Source organism: Penicillium argentinense, assembly GCF_028826775.1.
Source record: "Penicillium argentinense strain IBT 30761 chromosome Unknown utg000004l_segment0_segment0, whole genome shotgun sequence".
Classification (NCBI taxonomy): Eukaryota; Fungi; Ascomycota; class Eurotiomycetes; order Eurotiales; family Aspergillaceae; genus Penicillium; species Penicillium argentinense.
In genome coordinates this window covers 459869-484774 of record NW_026622663.1, presented here as the reverse complement: position 1 = coordinate 484774, position 24906 = coordinate 459869, and the positions used below count along the sequence as shown (strand labels likewise).

The 24906-nt window shown below is 51.4% G+C and overlaps 12 protein-coding genes across 12 annotated transcripts; 3 read left to right on the top strand and 9 right to left on the bottom strand.

The window, feature by feature from the left end:
• Positions 1-878: 878 nt before the first annotated feature.
• Positions 879-2600, top strand: N7532_003136 (uncharacterized protein; the record flags this gene model as incomplete). The annotated part of the gene is made up of 7 exons (XM_056615630.1): positions 879-1039; positions 1107-1120; positions 1182-1254; positions 1313-2207; positions 2261-2288; positions 2342-2457; positions 2514-2600. 7 exons carry the CDS (start codon positions 879-881, stop codon positions 2598-2600), a joined length of 1374 nt encoding a protein of 457 aa, XP_056475987.1.
• Positions 2601-2880: 280 nt separating this feature from the next.
• On the bottom strand, positions 2881-4723 carry N7532_003135 (uncharacterized protein; the record flags this gene model as incomplete). Its single annotated transcript, XM_056615629.1, has 8 exons — positions 2881-3198; positions 3258-3342; positions 3402-3571; positions 3623-4129; positions 4179-4260; positions 4322-4397; positions 4450-4582; positions 4649-4723. The coding sequence occupies 8 exons, from the start codon at positions 4721-4723 to the stop codon at positions 2881-2883; spliced, it is 1446 nt and encodes a 481-aa protein (XP_056475986.1).
• Positions 4724-5333: 610 nt separating this feature from the next.
• N7532_003134 (acyclic terpene utilization AtuA family protein) lies at positions 5334-7282 on the top strand (the record flags this gene model as incomplete). The annotated part of the gene is made up of 3 exons (XM_056615628.1): positions 5334-5958; positions 6026-6637; positions 6696-7282. 3 exons carry the CDS (start codon positions 5334-5336, stop codon positions 7280-7282), a joined length of 1824 nt encoding a protein of 607 aa, XP_056475985.1.
• A 74-nt stretch (positions 7283-7356) lies between these two features.
• On the bottom strand, positions 7357-8848 carry N7532_003133 (fungal specific transcription factor domain-containing protein; the record flags this gene model as incomplete). Its single annotated transcript, XM_056615627.1, has 2 exons — positions 7357-8449; positions 8511-8848. 2 exons carry the CDS (start codon positions 8846-8848, stop codon positions 7357-7359), a joined length of 1431 nt encoding a protein of 476 aa, XP_056475984.1.
• Positions 8849-10589: 1741 nt separating this feature from the next.
• N7532_003132 (S-adenosyl-L-methionine dependent methyltransferase) lies at positions 10590-10844 on the bottom strand (the record flags this gene model as incomplete). The annotated part of the gene is made up of 1 exon (XM_056615626.1): positions 10590-10844. One exon carries the CDS (start codon positions 10842-10844, stop codon positions 10590-10592), a length of 255 nt encoding a protein of 84 aa, XP_056475983.1.
• Positions 10845-11587: 743 nt separating this feature from the next.
• N7532_003131 (fungal specific transcription factor domain-containing protein) lies at positions 11588-13830 on the bottom strand (the record flags this gene model as incomplete). Its single annotated transcript, XM_056615625.1, has 6 exons — positions 11588-11947; positions 12006-12372; positions 12428-13037; positions 13089-13458; positions 13498-13697; positions 13812-13830. The coding sequence occupies 6 exons, from the start codon at positions 13828-13830 to the stop codon at positions 11588-11590; spliced, it is 1926 nt and encodes a 641-aa protein (XP_056475982.1).
• Positions 13831-14199: 369 nt separating this feature from the next.
• N7532_003130 (ankyrin repeat domain-containing protein) lies at positions 14200-15414 on the top strand (the record flags this gene model as incomplete). The annotated part of the gene is made up of 1 exon (XM_056615624.1): positions 14200-15414. The coding sequence occupies one exon, from the start codon at positions 14200-14202 to the stop codon at positions 15412-15414; it is 1215 nt and encodes a 404-aa protein (XP_056475981.1).
• Positions 15415-15635: 221 nt separating this feature from the next.
• N7532_003129 (Dabb family protein) lies at positions 15636-16047 on the bottom strand (the record flags this gene model as incomplete). The annotated part of the gene is made up of 2 exons (XM_056615623.1): positions 15636-15848; positions 15946-16047. The coding sequence occupies 2 exons, from the start codon at positions 16045-16047 to the stop codon at positions 15636-15638; spliced, it is 315 nt and encodes a 104-aa protein (XP_056475980.1).
• A 1776-nt stretch (positions 16048-17823) lies between these two features.
• Positions 17824-19057, bottom strand: N7532_003128 (IucC family-domain-containing protein; the record flags this gene model as incomplete). Its single annotated transcript, XM_056615622.1, has 3 exons — positions 17824-17919; positions 17977-18442; positions 18495-19057. The coding sequence occupies 3 exons, from the start codon at positions 19055-19057 to the stop codon at positions 17824-17826; spliced, it is 1125 nt and encodes a 374-aa protein (XP_056475979.1).
• A 731-nt stretch (positions 19058-19788) lies between these two features.
• On the bottom strand, positions 19789-21015 carry N7532_003127 (4-hydroxyphenylpyruvate dioxygenase family protein; the record flags this gene model as incomplete). Its single annotated transcript, XM_056615621.1, has 1 exon — positions 19789-21015. One exon carries the CDS (start codon positions 21013-21015, stop codon positions 19789-19791), a length of 1227 nt encoding a protein of 408 aa, XP_056475978.1.
• Positions 21016-21697: 682 nt separating this feature from the next.
• On the bottom strand, positions 21698-22174 carry N7532_003126 (Ctf8 family protein; the record flags this gene model as incomplete). The annotated part of the gene is made up of 1 exon (XM_056615620.1): positions 21698-22174. One exon carries the CDS (start codon positions 22172-22174, stop codon positions 21698-21700), a length of 477 nt encoding a protein of 158 aa, XP_056475977.1.
• A 432-nt stretch (positions 22175-22606) lies between these two features.
• N7532_003125 (Cnl2/NKP2 family protein) lies at positions 22607-23206 on the bottom strand (the record flags this gene model as incomplete). The annotated part of the gene is made up of 1 exon (XM_056615619.1): positions 22607-23206. One exon carries the CDS (start codon positions 23204-23206, stop codon positions 22607-22609), a length of 600 nt encoding a protein of 199 aa, XP_056475976.1.
• Positions 23207-24906: the final 1700 nt, after the last annotated feature.

The window sequence follows — 24906 nt, the reverse complement described above, 5'->3', positions numbered from 1 at the left end:
GCCGGGGTCGGAGTCTTGAAACACGATCACCTGGAGACGCGAGTTAGTCATGTATGTTATCATTTCTCACCGAGTCCGATTCTCCGCAAATCCCACGCGGTGCCGGCACCACCGGATGGCGGATAGTCCACATCGCCCGCCTAACTTCAGAATCGGCGACCACCATGCGCTCGGTCTGGTGTTTATTCTCTACGGCCGGGGTGGGGCGCTGTTCTACCTTCCTTCTGGAAGGTGCTTGAGTCCCGGTTCTCCGCACAAAGGAGCCCCGATCCCTGGGCTAACTTCTCCCCTCCGTGCGGGTTTAACTGGACGGGATTGTATCGCATGAGGGGCCCCGGGGGGTCTGCGCCGGGCCGGTTGGGGTTGCGCCGGGCCGGGGACAAGCCGGACACGGGGTTGGTTCGTTCGTGCCCGAAGGCAAAACCCCGACAACTAGTCAATATTAGGCAGGCGGTGCGTGAGGGCTGCAGTAAACTCAAATTTTGTGGATTATGTCAGCAGGGCTTAGCAGTGCAAAGTTCAGCTAGGCGGGAGCTATAGAATGCGATGGGAAGCGCGTTTGGACTGCTTATCGAGGGTTGGGGGGAAATTCTGCAGAGAAAGGCTCTATTTCCGCACCTGGAGTCTCGGTGTACCGGAGTGTACCTTCTAGATAATCTGCTATCATCCGCTATCGTGAGTAACTAGTTGTGAGTACTTATGAGTTTATGTAATTTTCTCCATTTTTCTCCATCGCCACGCGCCAAGGAGGAAAAATATGGGTCTCTATGTCTTCGTCTCCGGCCAACCTCCACGTCGCGCGACCTCCGGCATATTTCTCTCCTGTCTCTCTCGCCCGGTCGCTTGCTTTGTGCCATCTCCCATCGAACTAGACCGATATGAACGTCCGCGAAGCCCCCCAGTCCGCGCCTCAGGACATTGAGGTCTACAATGATACGACCGACGCGGAGAAGCAGTTCCAGAAGGAACCGGCTCCCGAGGAGGATCCTTTTGGAAATGAAGAATCCGGGGAAGTCAAGTATCGGGTGATGAAGTGGTGGTAAGTCTTTGGCTGTCCTACGTTTTCAAACCAGTATCATGAATGGATTAACCTGACATCTCGGCAGGCAAGCCGGCATGCGTAAGAGCCCCTTGGACCACTGTACCTGTCCATGGAATTATTGACTAACCTATTCACACAGTGATGGTTGCTGAGAACATCTCGCTTGGAATTTTGTCTCTTCCATCCGCTGTTGCCACTCTGGGAATCGTCCCGTAAGTACTACTAGATCCTCTATACGTCTGGCGTGGGAAGCTGACCACCCACCCATAGCTCCTTCCTGATTCTTCTCGGACTGTCTGGCATCTCATGGTATACCGGCTACATCATGGGCCAGTTCAAGCTGCGCCACCCCCAGGTGCACAGCATGGGTGATGCCGGCCAGCTGCTCCTGGGTCCGTTTGGACGGGAGCTGTTCTACTTTGGCCAGCTGCTGTTCATCATCTTCCTGATGGCCAGTCACATTCTTACCTTCTCTGTGCTGTTCAACACCATCACCGACCATGGTACCTGCACCATCGTCTTCGGCGTTGTCGGCCTGGTTGTCTGCTGTATCGCCGCTCTGCCCCGAACCTCCGGAAAGGTCTTCTACATGTCCACCGTCTCTGCCATCAGTATCCTGGTTGCGACTGTCGTCACCATGATTGACATTGGAGTCGAGGCTCCCGAAAATGTTACGAATGAAATCACCACCAGCCCCACCTTTGTCGACGCTTTCCTGGCCGTCACCAATATCGTCTTCGCCTACATTGCTCATGTGTCCTTCTTCGGCATCATGTCGGAAATGGAGGATGCGCGCGAGTTCCCCAAGGCCCTTGCCATGCTCCAGGTTGTCGATACCATCATGTACATCGTGACTGCCATGGTTATCTACTGCTATGCCGGACCCTCCGTTATGTCCCCGGCTCTGTCCTCGGCTGGTCCTTTGATGAAGAAGGTTGCCTACGGCCTGGCCATCCCAACTGTCGTTGTTGCTGGTGTGGTCTTCGGCCATGTCGCCTGCAAGTATATCTATGTCCGTATCTTCCGTGGCGAGCGTTCGCACCACATGCACCAGAACAGCCCCTTGGCTCTGGGTACCTGGGTGGCCATCGGTCTGAGCACCTGGACTATTGCCTGGATCATTGCCGAGTCGATTCCCGTTTTCAATGATCTGTTGAGTCTTATTGTACGTTCCTCCGCAGACCCTTCTTATTGGTCATTACTAATATCCTCGTGCAGAGCGCCCTTTTCGGTAGCTGGTTTAGCTGTAAGTTTTCAACCTTCGTACAAGTTCCCCAAATTAATACTAACTTCAACTAGATGGCCTCCCCGCATTGTTCTGGATCGTCATGAACAAGGGTCAACTTTTTGACAACTGGAAGAAGATCACCCTCCTGATCGTCAACCTCATTATCCTTGGAATTGCCTGTGCCATCGTAAGTTCATCTCCTCTTCTTGTCTTTCGCTGTCAATTCATACTGACAATTACCAGTGCGGTCTTGGACTGTATGTCTCGGGCAAGTCCATCAACGAAAGCTCGTCGACCGCCACCTGGACCTGCGCTAACAACGCCACCTAAATTCGACCGTCATCGGATTTGGATTACCTCCTGTCGCATGTGAGACGATTGTTCTATAAATTGTTTTGGTTTGTTTGCTAGAATTGGGTGTGCTTTTAGATGGATCGCTATAGAATGGCATCACTGGCTAGGCGTGCCTGGTCATTGTAAATAGATATATGCTCTTTACATTGAATCTTTGCATTTACATGTCTACATGATTATGATATCTTTCGTTTTCGAAGAAGACTGTTACTCGATTGCTACATCACTTATAGACAACTTGCAGAACAAAGCCAGGTCAATACGCATATGCCGTTATACCGGCACCTTTACGGTTCAGCCGTCCGTAATAGAGGCGTAGCAAAACACACCCGGCTGCCACGAAAAATAACAGCGCTGCATTCGTCCAGTGACCTGTTGGGTAGCCCTTCTCTTTTTCGTTTGATTTATAGATCCAGACACCGACAATCTGGCCAGGTGCACCGAAAGAAATATTGAGGGCGATGGCGAGACCGGCGGCGCCTGTGGAATGCAGATTGGAGGACAGCCACCCCAGAAGTGGGGGAATGCAGGCAAAAGCACCACTTGATGCGACAATAAGGCATCCATACCGATGCTGCATTGCTCGATTAGCTCAGGACTCTGGGAATTCAGGGCGTGAGGATAATTGCTTACCGCGTACGCGTCCGCCGGCAGGACAGCGGAGGACAGAAAGCCAATCGCTCCGATTAAGGCAAAGATAGTGGAGTGCAACCCGCGACTTAACCCGAAGTTGTTAGCCAGGATACCGAGGGGAAATTTATGTTTCATCATACTTACGCATTGAAATGATCTGCCGACCAAGCTACTGCAACAGTCACAACGTACGCAGTCGCATATGGCGGGACGGTCATTAGCTGGGCACGCAAGTTGGAGAAACCCAGTCCAGCTGTAATCGACGGTGTGAATAAGGAGAGACTGGAGAATGGAGTAGAAATCCCAAAATAAATCTAATGAAAGGTCAGGCGATCGGTCCATCTACATGAGAGATCGGAGCATACCAAGTAGTGAGCATAAAGTCGCCAGTCGATCAACGTCTGCTTTGCCTCGACCCAGGTCAGTCCTTTTGAATCTCCATGAGATCCTTCCACTGCTAATCGCTCGCGTGATAGATCCTTCTCCTCTGCCGACAGCCAGGTAGCCGTCTCTGGGTAATCGGGGAGGAGAAACCAAACTAAGATCGCAGATGCGCAAGATGGGGCACCCTCGATATAGAAAAGATATCGCCAGCCCGAAACGCCATTGATCCCATTCATTTGGCCGACACCGTATGCGATCGCACCTCCGAAGGCTCCTGCAAGAGTCGCCGAGGCAAGGATCAAGGCTACCCGCAGCGACCTTTCTGAAGGTCGGTACCAGAATGTGAGATAGTAGACCAGCCCTGGGAAGAGGCCGGCTTCTATAGCGCCGAGGAGAAATCGAACGGCTGTGAGCTCGCCGTAGTTGTTGACGCCGCCTATGCCGATGGTGAGGGCTCCCCATGATAGCATCAGGAATGCAATCCATCTCTGCCTCTTTTGTTAGAAAAGATTTTATGGAAAGAGAGACTGGACGAACACTAGGCTTCAATTTCTTCAGGAAGTAGTTAGAAGGGACTTCGAATATTGCGTATGCGATCAGGAAGACCATCAATGCGATCCTGAACGCCGGTCAGTATCTCTAGGTGAAGGCATTCGCAGGGATAGATGGGCTCGACGAACGTGTATTCAAAATCGGTGATACTTGTTTCCGTCATCAAGTCGTTGTGCGTGTCTTCATTCAGCGTTTTGGCATTTCCTTGAGTCGTCGTTAGGAAGGAGTTGGAATCCCAAGTCACACGAGTCCTCACCAATATTCGACCGGTCAAGGTAGCAGAGCAAATAGATGAAGGCTGAAAGCGGAACGACTCGTAAATCTTGCTTGAAGATAAGAGCCTTCCTGCGAGCGGCATTGACAGATACAGCACTCTCGTTGCATCTCAACTGTTTTATCCAATGTTAGGTCTCGGCCAGTGTGAACTATGGGAGGAAGACGGATAATGTCCATACATCTTGTTGTTCCTTGGCCATACCCTGCTCCACATCTTCGGTCAATTCAAACCCACGTTTTGGTTCCTCCTGCATGATGATGACTGGGTGTATAATTGAAAATCTGGGGCCCCAGATGAGACCCTGAAGGGTCGCTTTATAATGAAAGGTGGTGATGCTTTAGCGTGTTCGGTGGGCGGGCCCGTTTCCCGAATGACTCCGCACAAGCGAGTGTCGGAGTTCAAAAAGTTAAGTGAAATGAAACGTGAATTTAAAGCTCTTCCGGTGATCACGGTGAACAAAATCAATGGTGTAAAGTCTATCAAGACGGAAAGGGATGTTGATGCAGCAGTTTTACGTGGCTGCTGCAACCGGGACTCGCTATGCCAACAAGGCACATTAGTTGGCCTATGGGTACACAGAAAATTGTGTAATTCTGCAGATTTTAGTTTGCCCTATATGAGGTTCCCAGTTTTCAATCATAGGGGTCTTCGTAACTGTTTGTTGGGGAAGCATAGAACACCGGGACCGACGGCCGACGCGCCTCAACATCTCCGCACAGAACGAGATACAACGCACCGAGTTCGGGGCCTCGGACTGTCGGACCGACAGACTATTAAAAAGCCCAAGACGTCTTCTTCATTGGGTGATTGATCCTTTGGACCTTTTTCACACCCAAAGTGTGCCTCAGCAACAGATCGACAACATGCGACAACGGCCGCTGAGAGTTGGATGTGTCTCGGGCGCGACAGGCGACAATCCGAACGCGATGCTCCGCATGGCGCGAGACGGAAATGTCGACATTATTGTTGGCGACTGGCTGTCGGAAATGAATATCGCGTGGAACGCCATCGCAAAGTCACAGGATCCCTCGCTGGGATACGAGGCTGGGTTTCTGATGCAGCTCGACGAGTCGATCAATTTGATAGCCGAGAAAAAGATCAAGGTCGTCACGAATGCAGGGGCACTTAACACGGAAGCTCTGGCCCAGCAGGTTCATGATTCGTGTCTGTCGAAGGGATATCGGGATACGAAAGTTGCTGTTGTTCTTGGAGACGACATTTCGGAGTTGGTTTGGGATCCGAAGACGCGACGCAATTTGGCTCATCTGGATCACTCTGACTGGATGTGTGGAGATTGGCCACTTGAGCCACATTGTGGTGTTGCGTATATTGGGGCGTGGGGGATCGTCGAGGCGTTGAAGGAAGGAGCCGATATCGTGATCTGTGGTCGCGTGACCGATGCGTCGCCTGTCATCGGCGCGGCGGCGTGGTGGTATCAATGGCCTAAGGACGCCTGGGATAATCTTGCTGGTGCTCTCATTGCAGGCCGTATGTCTTCCTCTGTTTTTATTGTACTTGCCAGTCTGTTCCTAGACGCCATCGCTCACATTCGCAGATTTGATCGAGTGCGGTCCTTACGTGACTGGGGCCAACTTCTCCGGCTTCAAAGCAATTTTGCCCAAGCTGGTCGATCTTTCCTTTCCCATCGCAGAGATTGAGGAAGATGGCACTTGTGTGATCACTAAATGCCAGGAACATGCTGGTGCAGTTACCAAGTATAACACCATTGCGCAGTTCCTCTACGAGCTCCAGGGGGAGCACTACTTGAACTCGGATGTTGTTGCAGATCTTCACAATGTTGAGATGAAAGAGGTCGGTTTGGATCGGATTCGAGTTCGTGGTATTACTGGAAATCCTCCTCCAGAAACGACCAAAGCAATCATCGCGGCGCCCGGTGGTTATCAAGCCGAGGCAACTTTCTATATCAACGGACTGGATGTTGCGGAGAAAGCAGAGATGATGCAGAATCAGCTGTCGAATATATTCCGGGATAACAACTTCAGTAAGCTTTCTATCGAGTTATATGGGTCTCCAGCCACGGATCCGAAGAGTCAACAGGCTGGCACTGTTTCACTCCGTGTTTTTGCACAGGCGAGAAAGCTGGAAGATATAGCTGCCCCGGAGTTTAAAATTCCGATTTATGCGCTGCGTATGCAGAGCTATCCAGGTATGAATGGCCCTGCAGGGACTTCGTGGGCGTGCTGAATGACATCTAATTTGAGCAGGATATCATATGAATCTCGACTTCCGCACCATGGACCCAAAACCTTTCATGGAGATCTTCCCGGTCTCAATAAACATGAACCTCCTCAATCACCGGGCGAGATTGTTTCCCAGTGGAACTGAGGTCCCCATCGCTCCACCTACCGTCACCCTCAAGCAACCGGCACAGAGACCCTCTTACGAAACTCCCCACCCAGCACCTCTAACATCCTTCGGTCCAACACAACTAGCACCGCTGGGAAGCATCGTTCACGCTCGCTCAGGCGACAAAGCCAATAACTCAAACATCGGCCTTTTTGTCCGAAACGAAGACGAATACCCGTGGTTGCAATCATTCCTCACCGTTTCTCAATTGAAGGGATTATTCGCAGACGACTGGAGCGAGAAAACAGAGGATGATACAGAGAGAAGGGTGGAACGGTGTGAATTCCCCAAGATTCTAGCAGTGCATTTCCGAGTCCTCGATTTCCTGGATGGGGGGATTGCCAGTTCTAGCAGGATCGATGGGCTTGGCAAAGGCATTGGAGAGTTTCTCCGTAGTCGGGTTGTGCCTGTTCCTGTGAAATTCTTGGAAAGGGGCTGGATTTGATACAGTCCAGTACTAATTCTTCATATAGTATGGCAGTTTTATATCATTTTCTGTTCAATCTGAAATATAATTATTCACTCTCCCCACAGATGTACAGCCTCCAAGGCCATGCCCCCAATCTCATGTAGCCAGTCCTGGGAGAGTTGTCGGATTGGACCATCCCCACCATGTGCATCATGGAAGTGCTGCAAGTCCTCAAAGCAGTCACGAAGGACGGTGTCTACGCCCAGCGAGAAAGCAGCTGAGGTATGAATTGGTGCCATCGAAGCACTGGGATCGAACATAGGAGGTTGAATATCTGGCTGAGGCTCGCCAAGTGCGACCACTGGGGCACATGAATGGGCAGCTGACGATGGTACAGCAGTTTTTGGCTTTGTGTAGAAAGGAATGACATCCGCGAGGACGGCATCGCCCAGGCGATCGAAGACTTTGTGACAGTGGCGTGGCGTGGCCCACCGCTCAGATACGGCTACCAAGACGATCGAGCAAGATCGACAGGTATTTACCACCTCGAGGATAGTCGGATCGGTGGCAAGGGTGTCATCGGTAACAGACGTGTTTGGCTCTGCTCGTCGAGCCCGAAAATGGCGGCTCACGGCGTATATATATGAGAGCCCAGCCATGAAGACCGCATGCAGTGTAATCCAGGTGTAGTTTATGCGCTGGGATGTATGTAGCATTGCGTATCTTGAAATGGCTTCCTTTGAGGCATTAAATATTGGCTGAAGGGCCGTAGGAGCTCGTGGTGAAACGTTAGACAGTGCAGGGGACGGTCGATAGATCATCAGCAGTGTGTTGTAGTAGAGTAGCTCGTACCATTCAGACGATAAGTAGCTTGATTGGCGCGTTTTGTGAGTATCGGCTATTAGTGATAGGCTTTGTGTCTGTGCTCGCCATTGCTCTAGCTCCTCGGTCAACTTCAGGCGTGTTGTAGCAATAAATTCTTCGTCGTGACCTTGTCCGCGTGGACTATGTAACGATTCCATCACCTTGCCACTTAGTATTCGGTACCATGTGATATGGCTGAAAATTGCTGTTGGTGATGGTGCATTACTGCACATTTCAAGGCCTGTTTCGCTTGATTCGTCGACATGTGGCTCTGGGAGGGTAGTATCCACATCCTCGACATGGATGGCTAGCGGTCGGCCGAGTGTGATGCTGACAACCCTGCAGGCTTGTTCAGTATCGAGTAAAGTGATGGCAGTCCTGCAAGCCAAGAAGTATTCACCTATCCATATCGACAACTGACCAAAAGCATCGACGGCGAGTCTCACTCTCGGCCAATAGCTCGTTGTTGACGGCGAGTCCGGCTGGGGTATAGTATGTCTGGTTTCTATGCAGTCCCATTTCAAAACACATTCGAGCCGCAATCCCAACCATATGCCAAAGGCTGGCAGATGTCTCTTCGGCGGAGCTGGTCATTCGATACTGGCAAAGGAGGAGTACAGCCTGCAATGCCTGAATGCCGCCGCCTTGTAGAACTTCTTTCACACGCGTCATGGCCCGAGCCTGGAAATTTTCGCTCTCAGGCAACGACTGCCATTCGCATTTATGCGCACTGGCCATTGCGATTGCAAGTATCATATAGAATATGAAGGCAGCCCCAGCATTCTTCTCCAGAACCGATCCATCGGCATAGATCCGATCGAGACTTGTGAGAGTAACGCGACGATTGAGGAATGGAAAGCACAGGTGATCGTGGCTCAGATATGCTTTGTGTAGGTGACGAGCCACCCGCTCCGGTGGTAGTGTCTCCTGTGCTATTGATAGTGATGAGGATGGTTGTGTAGCAGACCCTGAAGATGCATGACGAGCGGTTTGTCCATGTAGCATGGAAGGGTTCAAAGCAGCCACGCCTTGGACAAGATTCGCAAATACCACGCCACTGGCGACACCCAAATACTGACCATCTCCTCCAGCCTGTCTCGAGAGAAATGACACTTCATCTGTGACTTCACTGCGGTCAAACGGGAACGGTGTCTCTAGCGAGTATAAAGGAGGCTGAGGATTCCCATCTCGGTCCGGCATAGAACCATTTTGGTTGAGCCCAGACGACCGGCAAGAGGCGAGTTGCGAAGATAGTGCTCGGTTTTTGGCTTCCATCTGTCGCAGCCGGCGTTCTACTCGATCGAAGACTTCCCGGCGGACTGTGGGCTCTCGTGTCCGATCAACATACTTGCACAGCGTATTTGCTTTCTGGCATTGTCCGCACGCGGGGATAGCTTTGTCGCATTTTGACTTGCGACGATAACAGCGATCGCAGGCCTGCATCTTTTGAATCTCAGGAACTATGTACTGCTAGTTTCGTGAAATCGTGGGGAAATGCGGAGAGCCTGGGGTTGTCACGTCGGGCGTCGGCGCCGAGGGCCGTTCGCCTGTGGTGGCGGCTAAGCGGCTGTATCGAGTAATTTTGGGCTTTTAAGCATCGTCATAACGCTGAATTGAGCTATGAATTTAGATATTACTCTCATTGCCATATTATGCTAGGCCTGTGAGCAAAGGGGAAAAAAAAGAAAACCTTTGGTCAGCACTGTAGATAATCATCAATTTCCCTCAACTACTGCGATGCTAGAGAGTCATGTGACTTGGAACTACTGCTGAGTTCGGTTAATGGTCACGTGTGTGGCGCCGGTCCTTTCGGGTAGGCAGGCGCGGCCAATCAGGCACCCGCACGCGTGCCCCATCCGTCAGCATACTAGTAAATACCGCCGTCGTCTCCAGCTCTCTTTGCCTTTTGGCTTAGGTCAAGTGTAGTATCTGTTATTTTCAGTTAAATCTCTGAAAACCTTCTCCGGAGGACATTAATGATTATTCAGTTTTTGTCGTTCACAGCCTGGCCTCTGTGCTTTGTGCATGCCTCGTCGCACAGTGTCATCGGACTTATACTACCTCCGATCGGCGCGACCTTTTTCATCATTCGGTCAGCTTGTCTGGTTGCTTGGAGAAGAAGTGGTTCATTTGAGATAATACGAGTAGCACTTAATGTTGATCTCTGAGGGACCGTCACAGTGTTTTACCTCGGGCTACTAACTCCCTTTACACCATCGCTGCGGTTATGGTCGAGACCATTGTCCTAGTCGGCAACATGATTACGATGTTGATTCCCATGAATCGGCCCATTTATCCTCTATTACTCCACATCTAACATAGCATACATAATGCGAGCGTCTTGTGGTTTCGCAGAGTCCACCGCATCTTTAGAGCTTTAGCTGCGAAGCTGAAACAGGAGGACACGTCCCACAACCTTCGTTTCAACTTCTGCATAGTATTTGCAGAGGGCCTTCCGAATTACCTTCTCTCCATCTCCCTAATTGCCAAAGATGCCCTTGCGATTGTAAAATTTCATCAGGAGGCTGCCAAACCATTTGTGCTGAGCATCCTTCCCCAGGATAGTCGTTACATACACGACTCCATTCGGTGCCAGGTGGGGCTTCAATTCGATGAAGTGTTTCATATTGTCTTCCAACGGCCTGGGAAGACAGTGGAGAGGAAGAAAAAATCGATATCGAATCGTAAAACCCTCAAATGACAGCGACTGCGTAACGTCGGCTTCGATCGTCATGGTCGATGATCTGCCGAGTCGCTTCTTAGCAGCCTTTAAGGAGTGATGATTGAGATCCATCAGAGTCAGCTCGGTTTGCTCAGGGATGTTGCCATGTCCCAGATAGTAGCCGGTACCACGTCCGATGTTCACATGTCGTTGGCCGATGAATTATTTGAAGAATGGTAACTGGATGCTCTTGGTCGGACGGCGCCAGGGTTATGGATTGGAGAGTTCCAGGACCCAGAGGTGGTAAAATGATAGGGTGAAGGGCGTGTATACTGCTGCTCCGGCTTCCACAGATATTTTGGTGTTTGCGACAACCATATCGGCCCGGCTTCCAATCGGTTGAATGAGAAAGTACAAGTTGGACTTGAATGATATTTGAACCGCGTGTGTGCCGGTTGCAGTTCCTCCCCCTATATATCATCCATACCATAAGGGATCCTCCGAATTAGCTGAGTATGACGGGCATGGTGAACCACGGAAAGATAGTGAGATTATAATCGTTGGGTCCCACCGGCGATCTGCTGGAGCAGGCTAGCCCAGTTGCGGAAAGTGTATAGACGCCACTTTGAATCCTGGCGGGACCAGAAGTCCCGAACAGCCTCACTTCAGAAAATATTCTGGTGAGCTAACCTAGTCATCGATGCTGACTATCACGATAGATAAATAGGCCACACCGTTTAAGGTGGTGCCGATTGCCGAAAAGGTCGGTCTGGATTGAAGATATTGATTTTGATAGATTAGAATTATGTCCGCGTTTATTCCGGATTATCCGGCTCTTGAAACACAGACAAGTTAATGTCATCAAGAGACCCCCACCAATGCGACCACATACCCTGCTCATGAGCATACGTGCTAACTTCCGTGAGCAGGTTGTTGAGCGGCATATCCAAATCAAGCGAGTCTGTTCCAGGATTCGTAGCAGGAGTAGGCACCGGTACTGCCTCTCTTTCAGCGCCCTCAATTTCCTGAAGATGCTGGTCGGATCGGTCGACGACACGAAACTCGTGGATCGACTGGTGTAGAACGTCGAAGTCTGCGCGCGACTTTCCTTGGTATCGAGATCTATCGGCGGTTGCTCGCTGGTACAAGAGGGAGGCGTTCTTGATCGTTGCAATCTGGGGCATAGATTATTAGGAAAACTCAAGTCCAGTGCTAGATCTCGACGGTACTTACCCAGCTATCGGCGAGTTTCCAGACCTGTCGGAAGTTCTCCAGGTAGGTCATGCAGTAATTCAGATTCCGCTCTGCGTTCTGGCTGCGGCCTAGGTTCATCTGTGGAAATCTAAATACATAGAGGTTCATGTAGGCGGCTGAAAATGCACAGAAGCCAACAAATGGTGATATGATTTCTGCGCCACACTCGGAGGCATCGTGTAGTAGCCGGGCAATGTTTTCAGCTGCCCCAAATAGCTCGAATGAACTTGCCTCCCACCATCCTTCGGGCGACTCCGCTTCGAGAGTCGGTGGGTCGATCGGTCCTCTAGGTGCTGATACTCCGGTCGGCATGAAGGGGAAATATTCGCGGTGAAGCATTAATGTACTGTATAATCGCAAGTCAGCAAATTTCCAACTGGCCAGAGTCAATTAGCACCTACCATATTGAGTAAAGAAGATTGAGATAAGTGAACGACTCCCCATAACCGAGAGTAGTGTGAGCCAGCACACTATTCTCAGGGTAATAGAGCCTATGGTGTTGATTGGCCCTCCATGTCTGTAGATGATGCCTCGTCTTGGACCACGGGGATTCCGGCGCCCAGGGACAATTCTGCGGTGCACACATCCCCGGGGCTCGGCGACCATCATTGTAAATGAATGTCATGACCTGTGCCCAGATATCAAATCCGGACACGAGGACCTCGAATGATTGAGTAATGTCGAATAGAGCGGTTTGCTCACGCTGCGGAGTAGAGAGATTGTGTTCCATGGCATTTGTCTGCGACACAAGGTCGGGCCCAAACGCAAATTCGACAGCACTCAGAGGCCGGGAGACCTTCAATTTTTCCATCTCTGACCAGGGAAGCATTGGTGGGTTATAGGTTCCGGAACTGACCATCCGGTCCAGGATAAAGCATGCCCACGTGGTTCTGTTCTCAATGGCGAATGAAACGGCTTCGCGTTCGCGCTCTCGCTCACTCGGCGTGGAATCGAGTGGATAGGGTGCGATTCGAGAACTGTTCAATGCCTGCATGATCCGAGTCGCGATGCCTGTTACTCGTCAGCCATGAAACATTAGTCAAATTCCTGCCTAGCACTTACCACAATATATCCAGGCGCGGTGGAACTCTCGCGTACCCCATTCGTAAACAGTCATGATAAGCAGAGCCTGCGCCACCTCGAGTCGTGGAGCCTCGAACGAACTTTTGGACAATCTCTCCCGGGCATACTCCGCATAACGTTCTTTGGGTAGCAGGGAGCTTTCCCATGGGAAGGTAATGAGAAGAGGGTGAGATCTGGTGATTGCCAATAGAGCAGCCAGTAGAGTTTTGATCTCTTTGGAATCCTGAGACTGGTGCTTTTTGGCAAACGATGGCAGATGCAAAATTGCAAGCTCAGGGTATTTGTTCACGAACACATTCAAGGATTTCAGCACGAGGTCGGTCGATAGACTTGTCAAATGTCTATCTACCTGTGTGTTGTCTCCATATTGTGCGAAGTCCTGGACGACCGATTGGGAATTATACCCAGGTCTTGCAGGCGAAGCTGCTGAACTGGAAGGCGCATCGCTTTCAATTTCAGTGGTAATTCGCTGGCCAGGCGTTGCATGTCTGGCGCGATGAGTAGCTTTGCGGGGTGTCCTGTTGGACGGTCTGCTCAGTTCACACCCCGGGATTCTGGATTTCGAACATTTCTGGCATGGAGCAGTGCCTAAATTGATGCATTTAATTTTCGATTTCCTAGTTGATATGTCGGGTTAGCACTTTGTTTCCGATGATGTCATTTCGAGGAGAGTGGAGTGGCATCCTCACCTGCAGAACTCACACGAAAGACTAGATCGCATCCCGGGCGAGCTTGGATCCGGTTTTCGCGGGAATCTGGCTGGGTCACAAGGATTGATGCGTCTCGGATCTCGCCTCGTCGGGAATGGCGGCTTCACAGTGTGTATTCTGCTGAGTCATCCGATCTCGGCTTTCCACCGTCGGCTCTCGCATCCTAGGCCGCACCTTCCTTGACCAGAGGGCAGGCACCACTGGCAACAACATTGTAGGGCATTAATTAGAGGCAGGCGTGTTTTAAAAGAAGGCTCACCCAAGAGCTGCTCCTCTTCACCGCGCCGTACCTCTTCATTACGCACCATTTATCTGCGATTTTCACGCTTACGCCAAACCACAGCTCTAGGACTTCAGTGTAGGGCAGTCTTGTCGACACGATGAGTACAGACACCGAGACAGTAAGTCTTCCCACGCTCCCCACCGAACTCCTTCTCACAATCGCAGATCGGCTGGACCAGAATGACATCAACTCGCTCGTGAAAACGCATCGGTCCCTTTACCGGCGGCTGAATGGATCACTATATCGCAGAGATTCTGGATCCCGGGGTTCCATGCACGCCCTATTCGACGCGTCAATGAAAGGATGTCTCCGAACTGTCCAGATGTCGATCGAGTCCTTTTCCGAGCCGAAAGACTGGTACAGCGTCCAACCGGGCGTTGCTTACTGGGACCGCGCCCAAGAGAAAATCCATATTGCTCTTTTCCATGCCGCCAACTACGGGCACGCCGATATCGTCACTTTTCTCCTTGGGCAAGAGGGGACGGATCCGAATCGAATCTGTCCTGCTTCGTCTTTCCCCCTATTCTCTCCCCTCCATTCATCTTCTTCATCTCCAATCCTGAGAAAAACCCCTCTCGTGGCGGCCGCAAGTGAAGGGCACGTTGCGGTAGTCAAGGCACTTCTTGCTTCAAAAGACATTCGAGTAAATGCGGCATCCTATCTGCACACCCCTGCCCTTACGCGAGCGGCTTTCCTCGGTCACACTGAAATCGTCAGCTTGCTTCTAGATCACCCTGGCATTGATGCCAAATTCGTCGACTGGACTGGCCGTACTGCACTACTCCACACTATCGAACGCTCGCGGACGTCCACCACCGCATGTTTCCTTCACCGTAAGGATTTAGACATTGGAATCAACGTCGGCCTTAACCATGGCGATGACGAAGGCAAAACGCCATTGATTCTGGCGTGTGCCCGTCGTTCGATTCATTCGGCGCTTCCTCGTCTTATCTTGACCGCTCCCGGCGTCGATGTCAACGCTAGAGACAAACACAACAGGACTGCGCTCTTTTACGCAGCTGGAAATGGATCAATCCAACATGTTGGTCTCTTACTCAAGCACCAGGCTGACCCAGACCCCGTGGATTTTGACGGCCTTACTCCTCTTCTATTGGCAGCCCGAAGCGATTCTCCTGGTATTGTGAAGATGCTGTTGGAAGCTGGCGCCGACCCGAATCGTAAGCATGAGATATTCGGAACCCCGTTACATGCAGCGACGGTGAGGCAAATTTGGTCGGTCGTAGCAGTCTTGGATCCTGTCACTGGTTATGACCACGAATGCGACGATTCTTGCTTCGCAACTTATGATTAGTGATCTCGATACCGCGAATTCTTCTGCAGCCTCAAGCTCGCAGATTTACCTAAAGGAAACTATCCTAGGCGATAACAGTCGGGAATTCATATAGCGTTTAAGTAAGTATCAAATTCAATCCCAGTCAGCCTGAAAAATCCCATGCAAAAGACCTCAATTCTACTATGTACAGATTGTAATCATCACTGTTTCAAAGCCAATTCACGGATACCCTGGTATCTTCACAGGACGTTCTCGTAGTAGGTAGTCAGAACATCGGTCTTGACTGGGCCCGCAACAGCCTTCAGTGCCTTGTGTGCCTCGCACTCGGTATCGTAATACTTCATATCGTCCAGCGAGGCGAAGGTAGTCTTGACCGAGATGTTGAAGCCCTTGTTACGGGGATCGTCAAAGGACTCGCCAACGGCGGCGGCGAGGATGTAGGGCTTGCCATCCTAGAAGTAGAAGTCCACGTCAGCTGTCGGTTCTCTAAGTGTGTATGGCCGGGCAATGGCGGATTGCGACAGGTGGTAAAGCGCGAAGCTGGCATACCCTGGTGGCAGTCTTCGCAAGGACCTTGTACTGCTCAAGCAGGCGCTTGCGGTCCTCCTCCTTGGGGACGTTGAAGAGAGTGATTCGCTCGATAGGGGCCATGGTGGACGACGTAGAATATCGGCGCAGGTTGCGAAGAGAGTGAGAGAGCAATCCGACGGAGCCGCGGGGCATCGCGGGGGTTCTTATATGCGGGATGTTGTGTTCTGTGGGGGCCAAGAGGATGGCATCGCGCCGGCTAATTATTAATTGGCACCATTTGGTCCGATTGGGGCGGTTTCCGTCGGGTCGGAAGCGGCGTCAGTCGTTCTTGTATTTTGCATGTTGAAGTTCTTTCTTTCTTCTCTCTTGCGGCCTGCGATTGCGATTGCGATCTAGTTCATACATTGCCTGGTAAGCAAATGCGATGATGCAAGTGCGGAAATATTCAGCCGGCGCGTCGGAATTCCGCGCGTCCCACCGTCGATCAAATCGGCCTCGGGAGATGCATCGCCTTGCCCCTGTAGGGTCGCTGGTCTGTGCTTTTGTACAAGCATCGAAATGGAACTAGCGTTGGGTCCCGCTCCACATTACTGTAGTATGTAGTGGCTTGTTTGCGATCTGGGGATGTGACTGCGTGCGTTTGCCTATTACGGGAGAGTGATTTGGATCACTGCCCGAGGTTTGGAAATATCTTGGGTAATTAAACCGACGCACAGGCGTTCTTAATAAGAGAAGCTCTTTAGCCTGCTAACTTGATGTTGCGGCAATAATATAATCCTCACATGGGCCAGAATCCCGACGCGCTGGTCCACGCGATGTTTACGTTTCCAGTCCGCCGGGTGTTTGTCTCTCAACATACGAAGTCAACAAGCAGATACAAGAGAAACAAAAAAAGATAAGGGTGCCCTCTGGTATGTCGCCGAGCTCTGGCACATTTGGTACCGGCCAGTCTCATGGGAGCAAGACTTTTGATCGGGGAGTGTTGTTTACTCGCACGCAAATGTCGAACAGTCTCCTTGCTCGGTGGAATAGAGAAGTGACGGCCTCGGAAGTCCGCAGCTGCTTGAACGCCGTATGGGAAATCGGAGGTTATGCGGGTATGGGCAGTGAATTCGGGGACGGCTGCTTGGGCGCGGTACGAGAGAAAGTGGGATACATGGAAATGGGTAGTCACTTCTGCGACAGGCTAGCTCGGGGACAAGGAAGGTATGGGGATAGCATCAAGTTAGCAATTAAATGGTCAGTTGGTGGCTACAAGAGTAATTTATCTGTACACTAGAACCATGCAGGCTAATGTGCCTGCGTGGTTAGCATCTGCATGGTTAGTCTGGGGTTTGAGCGAGCTGTGGGGTTAGCATCTAGATGATGATCAGTCGGGAGTTTCAGAGGAGGGGGAATTCACCTGCATGGTTAGCATATAGATGGTGGTTAGCCCGGGGGTTCAGGTGAGAAGGGGGGAGGGGGGTTTCTACGAGATGGGTGGGAAAGGAAGAAGAGAAGAGGAGAGAGTTGATGAGGAAGTTGGTAGTTATTTATGCTGACTCTGTTGGCGCCTCGGGATCCAGGCAGCCACGGGCATGACCTTCGCTGCCGCACTATCATCTTTTGCGTACTGGGCACTGGACATCACCGCCATTGTGCGCGATGACCGGTACTCGTCGGGCTCAGTCTTTTTCATGATTACCACCAGATCGCAGACCATTATACCTCTACCACGTTGCCATAAATCCGGACCAGATGCTTTCATATCAGACATAGCTAACTTTCGAGTCTGCAGAACAATTTCTCCTAGACACTGACATCCTGCAATGAGCTGCTAAAACGACCACAACTGAACACCACGAAAGTCGAGACGGGTCAGTCAACTGGCCACCTGCGTGTCAGATGACGCGCTCGTCAAGTGGCATGAAGTGAGGGCTGGTATTTCTCCAAGATGGACTTCCACTGCGGTGAATCCATGAGAAGCACATTCGGAACCTCTCTCTCGACATACTGCCAACATAACAAGTTAAAAAGCTGGTAGCGCAACCCAGGACGTCAACCACTTACATCACGGTACTTGCTCTCTATTCTCATCCGCAAGAAACATTTAAACGGCATCGTCTCCCTCGTGAAGAACTCGAACAATCCTTTCCCCGAACCGTCCCCGTCGTGCTCCAGTGTTGTCGAAAGCGCTTCCAAAACAATCGCCCACCCGCCGTGATTCTCCAATCCAAGTGCATTCAACAACAATCCGATGTGATTCTGGACAATCGAGTGATGCACCTTCGTCCACACGTTTACCAGATTACCCGTCAAGGTTGCTGCCCCAGGCGGCAGCGCGTCAAATTTCACGCCCAGCTTCTGCAAAGTCGGTACGTGCATTCTTATCCCACCGAAGTCTCGAACGGCGTATCCTTTGATCTTTCCAGTTGAGCGACACACGCGCGCCACGAGGTTTTGTCCGTGGCCTTCTATTCCGACTCCGTATTGGACGAGTGGAGGGAGGACGAGGTCGAATAATACCTTCACATATCTGTTTGCGCAATGTCAGCAAAGATCCATCGGCACTTGTGCATGGGACATACCCCTGGAACCAGTCTTTCTTTTGGGAGATTGTCTCTAAGCCATACAGAATCTCCGCATATGTCCGACTATCTCCATAAGGCTTCTGAGGGAATGCCGCTGCGATGATCAGAGCCTCGTCATTCACCTGTGCCCTGGTCTCTAAAATCTCCCGCAAAATACAGGAGAGATGGCGCGCATCATTAAAGTCGTCTTGACCTCCCGAGACAGCCGCGGTTTCTCTGAAAACCCAAAGGTCATCGGGCAGGAATTTTTCCAGAAGACCCGTCTGGATCGGACCACCGCAGGTCGTCCAAGGCGTGATAGTTCGAAGAGCAGAGGTAATTTGGCAGGCCAAAGACATCTTCAGATGGTATTTAAAGTCCAATTCTGGTCGTATGGTGAGGGTGCGCATCGATGCCTGTGCATCGACACAGTTCGGGACCAACTTCACGATGATAGCATCGGGGAATCTCTGGTGGATGGAGGGCAATTGCTGCTCAAGACATGGGATAATTATGCGGTCGCTGGTAGCCTTTGGGATCCCGAGTTTCTCGGTCAGCGGTCGAATTTCTTCTTTGCCCATTTCCGAACAGGCGAGAGGATGGGATCGAAAGACGAAGATAGCTCTTAGAAAACGGGGTTCTAAAGCGGCGATCCTGAAATGGGGAAGGGATCGATGGCTTACGCCGGGCGCCCACGGGGATGGCGATTTAAATCTCGATCCGGAGACTCCTGTTGATCCGGAAGATGTATTTGGGTTGGACGTTACGAGTTTGCCAGGTGGTCTGCGTATTGTGATTCCGACGGTTCATGTTTATGGACGAGTTGATCCGCGATTGCCGGCTTCTTTGCAGTTGGTTCATTTGTCGGATCCTGCGATGCGGTAGACGTTCGGCATGAGGGGAGACATAATCTTCCTAGGAATCCGGTTGCTGCTGAGGACATTGCGAGGTTGATGGATGAATGCGCTCAGATGGTAGGACGATGAATGTGGGTATAGCGAGCGGGCTGCTAGTTAGGTGGAGTGTAGAGTGTTGTCTAAACTTCTTTGTTGCCAGCCGGACATCCGTCGGAGTGTGATGGCAAAGAAGCCTATCACACGATGAGTCGGAGATGATGATGGCCAAGCATGAGGGCCAGGTGGTTTGGAACGGGACTGCATTCTATCAAAGGTAACCATTCGACTTCATTCTGGGCATTTTAGCTGGTTGACTGTCTATCTCCATGCACTTGAATAGCTTGGACGCATAATGCTTCTTGGTACTCGGCTGCGCATGCAACCGTTTCAAAAAAAATAATAATAATGTGAAGGAATCACCAATTCCCTCGTAGCGCCTGTTCCCTTTCAAACGCCTCAAATAGACTCTTGAAATTGCCCGCTCCAAATCCATCAAAGCCTTGCCGCTGTATCACCTCCACAAACACCGTTGGTCGGTCTCCTACATGCTTCGCGAAGATCTGGAGGAGGTACCCGCGCTCGTCAAAGTCGACCAGGATATTGAGTTGCTTCAGAACGTCCACGTCTGCATCCAGCGTCCACGATACCTTTGACAGGCGCTGGCGCAGATCCGTGTAGTACCCTTCTGGGACACGTAGGAATTGCACTCCACGTTTTTGGAGATGCGTCACGGCCTCGACGATATCCTCTGTACGGAAAGCAATGTGTTGGACGCCGGACCCATGGTAGTAGTCCACGAACTCTTCGATCTGGGACTTTTTCTTGCCGGCGGCTGGTTCGTTCATTGGCATTTTGATGGTCTCATTCGGGGATGCGACCACTATCGAACGCATTGCTGAGTAGTCACTGCACATGGCTTTGTCGTCGACTGTCCAATAGCGGTGAAATTCCAGGCATTTCTCATAATACTGCACGACTTTGTCCACTCCTCCCCATGGCTGATTCCCGACGCAATGATCGATCTCGAGAAACCGCACGGACGGAAGCAGTAGGTTGATTGGGTCTCCCTCGCTGGCCTGGACGGTTTGAAAGCCAGGCAAAAAGGGCGCGCTTTCGGGGTAATTTTCACGATTGATCAGCGAGTGTACCGTGTCGCCGTATGTCCCGATTGTAGCCGTGGTGATCGACCCGCCTCCCTCGCTCGCAACGGTCCGCGGCTTGGAAATGGCCGATGCCCCGTTCTCAATTGCCCGTTTCCATACCGCTCCAATATTACCTTTGACCTCGAAAGCCACGTCGGCTACCCCGTCGCCGTGAATGGTCAATTGTTCGTGGATGGCGCTCAAGGTCGCACGATCTTCGGCAGTGGCGTTCTGCAGGGCTTTGTTTTCCGGGTGCGAAGGGCCACAGACTGGACTCGTGAGGATGAAGACGGCTCTGCCGTTGGCGATTGCATAGCTGGCTAGGTACAGTGATCCCGTCTCTGGGCCGCGGTAGGCAATCAGGGCGAAGTCGAAGCGCGTGATGTAGTACGAGGCGGCTTGCTTGGCATTTCCGACGTACCACTGGATATGATCAAAGCCGACATATTCAGGGCCCAGGTTAGATGGGAAGATGGCCTCGTCAGGTTCGGGGACCGTCATGTTGCCGTGTGGGAAAGTCAAATTATTGGGTGGGAGGGGGGGGCTCTATTAGCGGCCGTCAGGAAGATGACTCCGTTCGAAGCGAAGGGACCTTAGCAATTGAGTTGAAGGCCGCAGCAATGCACTTCCTCGCGGCTTCGAGGGAGTTGGCGGAGTGAGGGAGATTAAAAGGTTGGGGAGCGGGGGCTGCTGCATAAGGTTTCACATTCCTACCGCATGGCTTTCCGCGGATAGGCGCAGTTGCACTTGGAATTGCTCTAGGCGGGCTGAACACACAGGAATGAGGCAAGGCTGAAGTCATTTGGTCCGGTTTTATCTTGAACAAAGCCCACAGAGCCCAATTCTGACTGCATTGACGCCCAGGGTTTGGAAACTGCCGTCCGTGGTTCGTTGCTCGTGGTTGTTGACAACTGACTCCCGACGGATGCGCCAGGTAGGAGACATAGCAGACTCAAACGAGCCCAGCCATTTCAGTATGCAGCATGCGGGTGTAGACTTGAAAGTACCCGGTTGTCCAATTGCACCAAGAAGAAGCACAGTGCATTGGTGTTTATTCTGCTGGAAAATTCTCTCCCGGACGGGCCAGCTGCACGAAGGACGACACTCCCAGCTTCCAGTCACCTGCAGGTATATCTGATCAATCTCCATCTCTCATATCAATCAACTTCCTCCAACAACACGATCAGATGTCGTTCACAGGCTCTGGTCGGTTCTTGAAGAACACTTTGTAGCGCACAATTTCCACCACCTCCAGCTCTTCACTGTGAGCAGCAGAAGCCCGCTTCTGTAAGACGGCAATGGGGCGCGGGAGCTTTTTCACCTCGCCCGTCATCCGCTGGTACCGACCAACATAGAGGTACGCCCGTTTCATCCATTTGGTGTCGTCCGGGTTCAGCGGCGAGTAGTCCGGGAACATGAGCTTTCCGACCGGCGTTTCGAAGGAAGCACCATGTTTACTCGAGGGCGATCCATATTTCTCGTAGTATTCTTCTTCGGCCTCGATCGAAGGCAGGTTGATCGTACCCTGGAGCTCGACAATCGCCAGGCCCGAAGGGGTTTGGAGGAGTTGAGGCAGCGGGTTGCTGGCAGCGACGGGGACCGTGGAGGACGTTGTCCTAGTTGCGTCCGAAGAAGTCGGGTGCAAATTTATTGACGGCATGGCTCTGGGAGGTTCGGAGACGTGGTGGTGCTGTGCAGGCGTGAGTCCGAAAGTTGAAGTTGGAGTTGAAGAGGCCGGCGCGACGCGGGTCGCGTTGTCCCCACACGATCGTGGGGTTCTCGAAGTGCAGCCAGACCCCACGGCGTAATTAATTCCTGGCAATCAGTATTACTCTCTCAAGCAACGTTGCATTAGATTGTGGTTGGTAGTCAACTAACAACTAGTGTTTTACGTTGGCTTCGGCCGATGGCCTGGTGGCTTCTTACTACTAGGGAGTAGTACCTACTAGTTAATAGTCGTTTTAAAATAAAATAATGCGCCAATCCATCTCAACTCAATATTATCATGTCGTAAACTTCATAAGAGGCAGCCCAAGGGCTCGTAAGCGCTAGAACAGGACATGAAAACAGAATAAATAGTGTACATAGAAATTTACTTGCTTGTCCCCGCCATCCCTCGGTAACAAGCATCCTCCAAATGCTCCAGCCCCCGAATCGCCTCCTCGCCAATATTGCTCTCCATACCAGCCAGCCCTTGCAGCTTGCCATAGCGCAGATCACTCATATTCCCAACAGTCGTCTGTAACTCCGTCAAAAGGCCCGCAGCCTCGCCGTCCACATCGGCAATCTCACGCTCAATGTTGGCACAGGCCGCCTCCATCTCATCTAGAAGACTCGCAGTGGAATGAAACCGTTCTTGATCACTTGAATTCTGGCCAAAGAGTTGAATATCCATATCGATCTCACGCTGCTCGTCCGCATTAGCGGCCTCCACGCCTTCGGCAAGCATGGCTTTGCGTAGCTCGGCCTTTTGCCGCTCCCCTTGCTGGAGCTCGTGGTCGATGTTCTCGTTCACCCGGTCCAGATCATGTTCACGCACTTGCTGTAGTTCCCGGTACAGGGTCCGGATGTGCGGATGGCCCCGGAGACGTTTGGGGAAGAGTTCTGTGAATTTTTGGAGAGAGAGCACTGTCGGCAATGGAGCCGGGGACAGCAGGAACTTGCTCAGGATGGATTCCTCGGTGGGTGCCATCTTGGCGTTTGGAAGGTACGCTTCTTCTTTGCTTTCAGTTTGTGCGCAATGGCTTCTCGCGATATTGGTCGTCGTCCTTCAACCTGACATCACCAAGTTGGGCGCGTAGTCCGAATCGGGACCGCGACGCGTCTCGCGAATTTTCGTGATAATTTGGTCACGTGATGTATAATGAAGTGAAAAGTCCTTAGCCCACAAAAATGAGAGTATGGACACCTTGGAGGTAGACAGACGAAGTGGGATGAAGGGTTACACCTGACAGGGCATGAAGTGGTGGTGGATGGCAAAGCTGGCCTCTCTGACGATGGGCGGCGGCCGCGGGTTAAGTCAACCATCCCGGCTCGGACCATTTTCAACAATCGTAAGAAGCACATCGCATGGCTCTATGGTACTGCCGTTTCTCTTCACTTTGAAGCTCATTTAATTGGTATATAAAACATAAGCAAGGAAAGTATCTAATTCTGCGGTTCTACCAGTCACGATTCTTCCAAAATAGCGCAAGAACGTTGCCTACACACCAAAGAGTACAGCCGATGAACCTTTTCTTACAATATCATCTCTAAAGTCCGTACCGACTCGGAATCTCATAAAATAATTGTATTTCCTGTTCATCCCTTTGCTGACTTACCCTTATATAGCTGTGATACAGGGGCTTGAAGTCGAGATCTCTTCCATCCTTAAACTCCTCGGATGGTAGATTCTTACTATCATGGGCCGCTAGATGCAATACATATAGAAAGAAATATAACCTTCATCAATGGCTCAACTCCGTTTGGCTACGCTACTTGCTCTAAAATTATTTTGTGGCGGTGTCCTTGAGTGGCCACAGGCCCGAGAGTTCCAAGGTTGCCATCGAATGAAACGAAGCACCATTGTTCTGACACACGGTACTAGCAGCAAATACTTCGAGGGGGAGTTCTGCGAGTGCTCTTTCAGTTAGCCTATTGATAGTATCATAAAGCGAAAGCAAATCTAGCTATCTAAGGTACTACTAATATATCGGGTACCCAGCACATCATCGATCACATCACGAAGCGTTTGAAAAGCATCCAGGCCCTTTCCTAGGGCTATAGACTACAATCTCGCGCTCTGAAACCTCCTTATCTAGTGAGATCTGTATCAGTTCTCGGGTTTTCCTCAAGCTTAGGGTACTCCGGTCCATTGATGGATACCAGCGACGGGTAAGGGCAGTCAGGGTAGTCTTGTCCCTGCAGTTTCTCAACTTGCTTGCTAGTAGCAGCTCTTCTGCGATAGAAAATGCGAGCCAATTAAAATCAATAAAGCCTCCTCCTGGCTCTATCTCGTATAGGTACAAATCTGCTTGGGCGTCAAATGGTGTCTAGCTTATGTCATGTCGGAGTGGCACATATTTGCGGTAGCGCGGGCCCAGTCGAAGGGGGCAAGTTTGACGCGCCCGCGCCGCCTCTTTGATCAGCCTCCCCATCGACCACTCCAGCCCTCGCCTTCGCCAGCCTGTATCGGCCGAACTATTTAAGCCAGCCCTACAGTGCTTGAATCCCATCTACAATCGTAACGGGACTTTCAACCGTCTCTGGGCCATATCCCCACGGGAATCCTGTCCGACGGGGTTAGACTTGCCCCGACACTGCCACTACCCTGGCCAAGATATCACCTCGCCATCGATATCTACTGGGCCGTCGCGAGCTTGACAGAGATTGCTCTATCTGCCTGTCCATTTA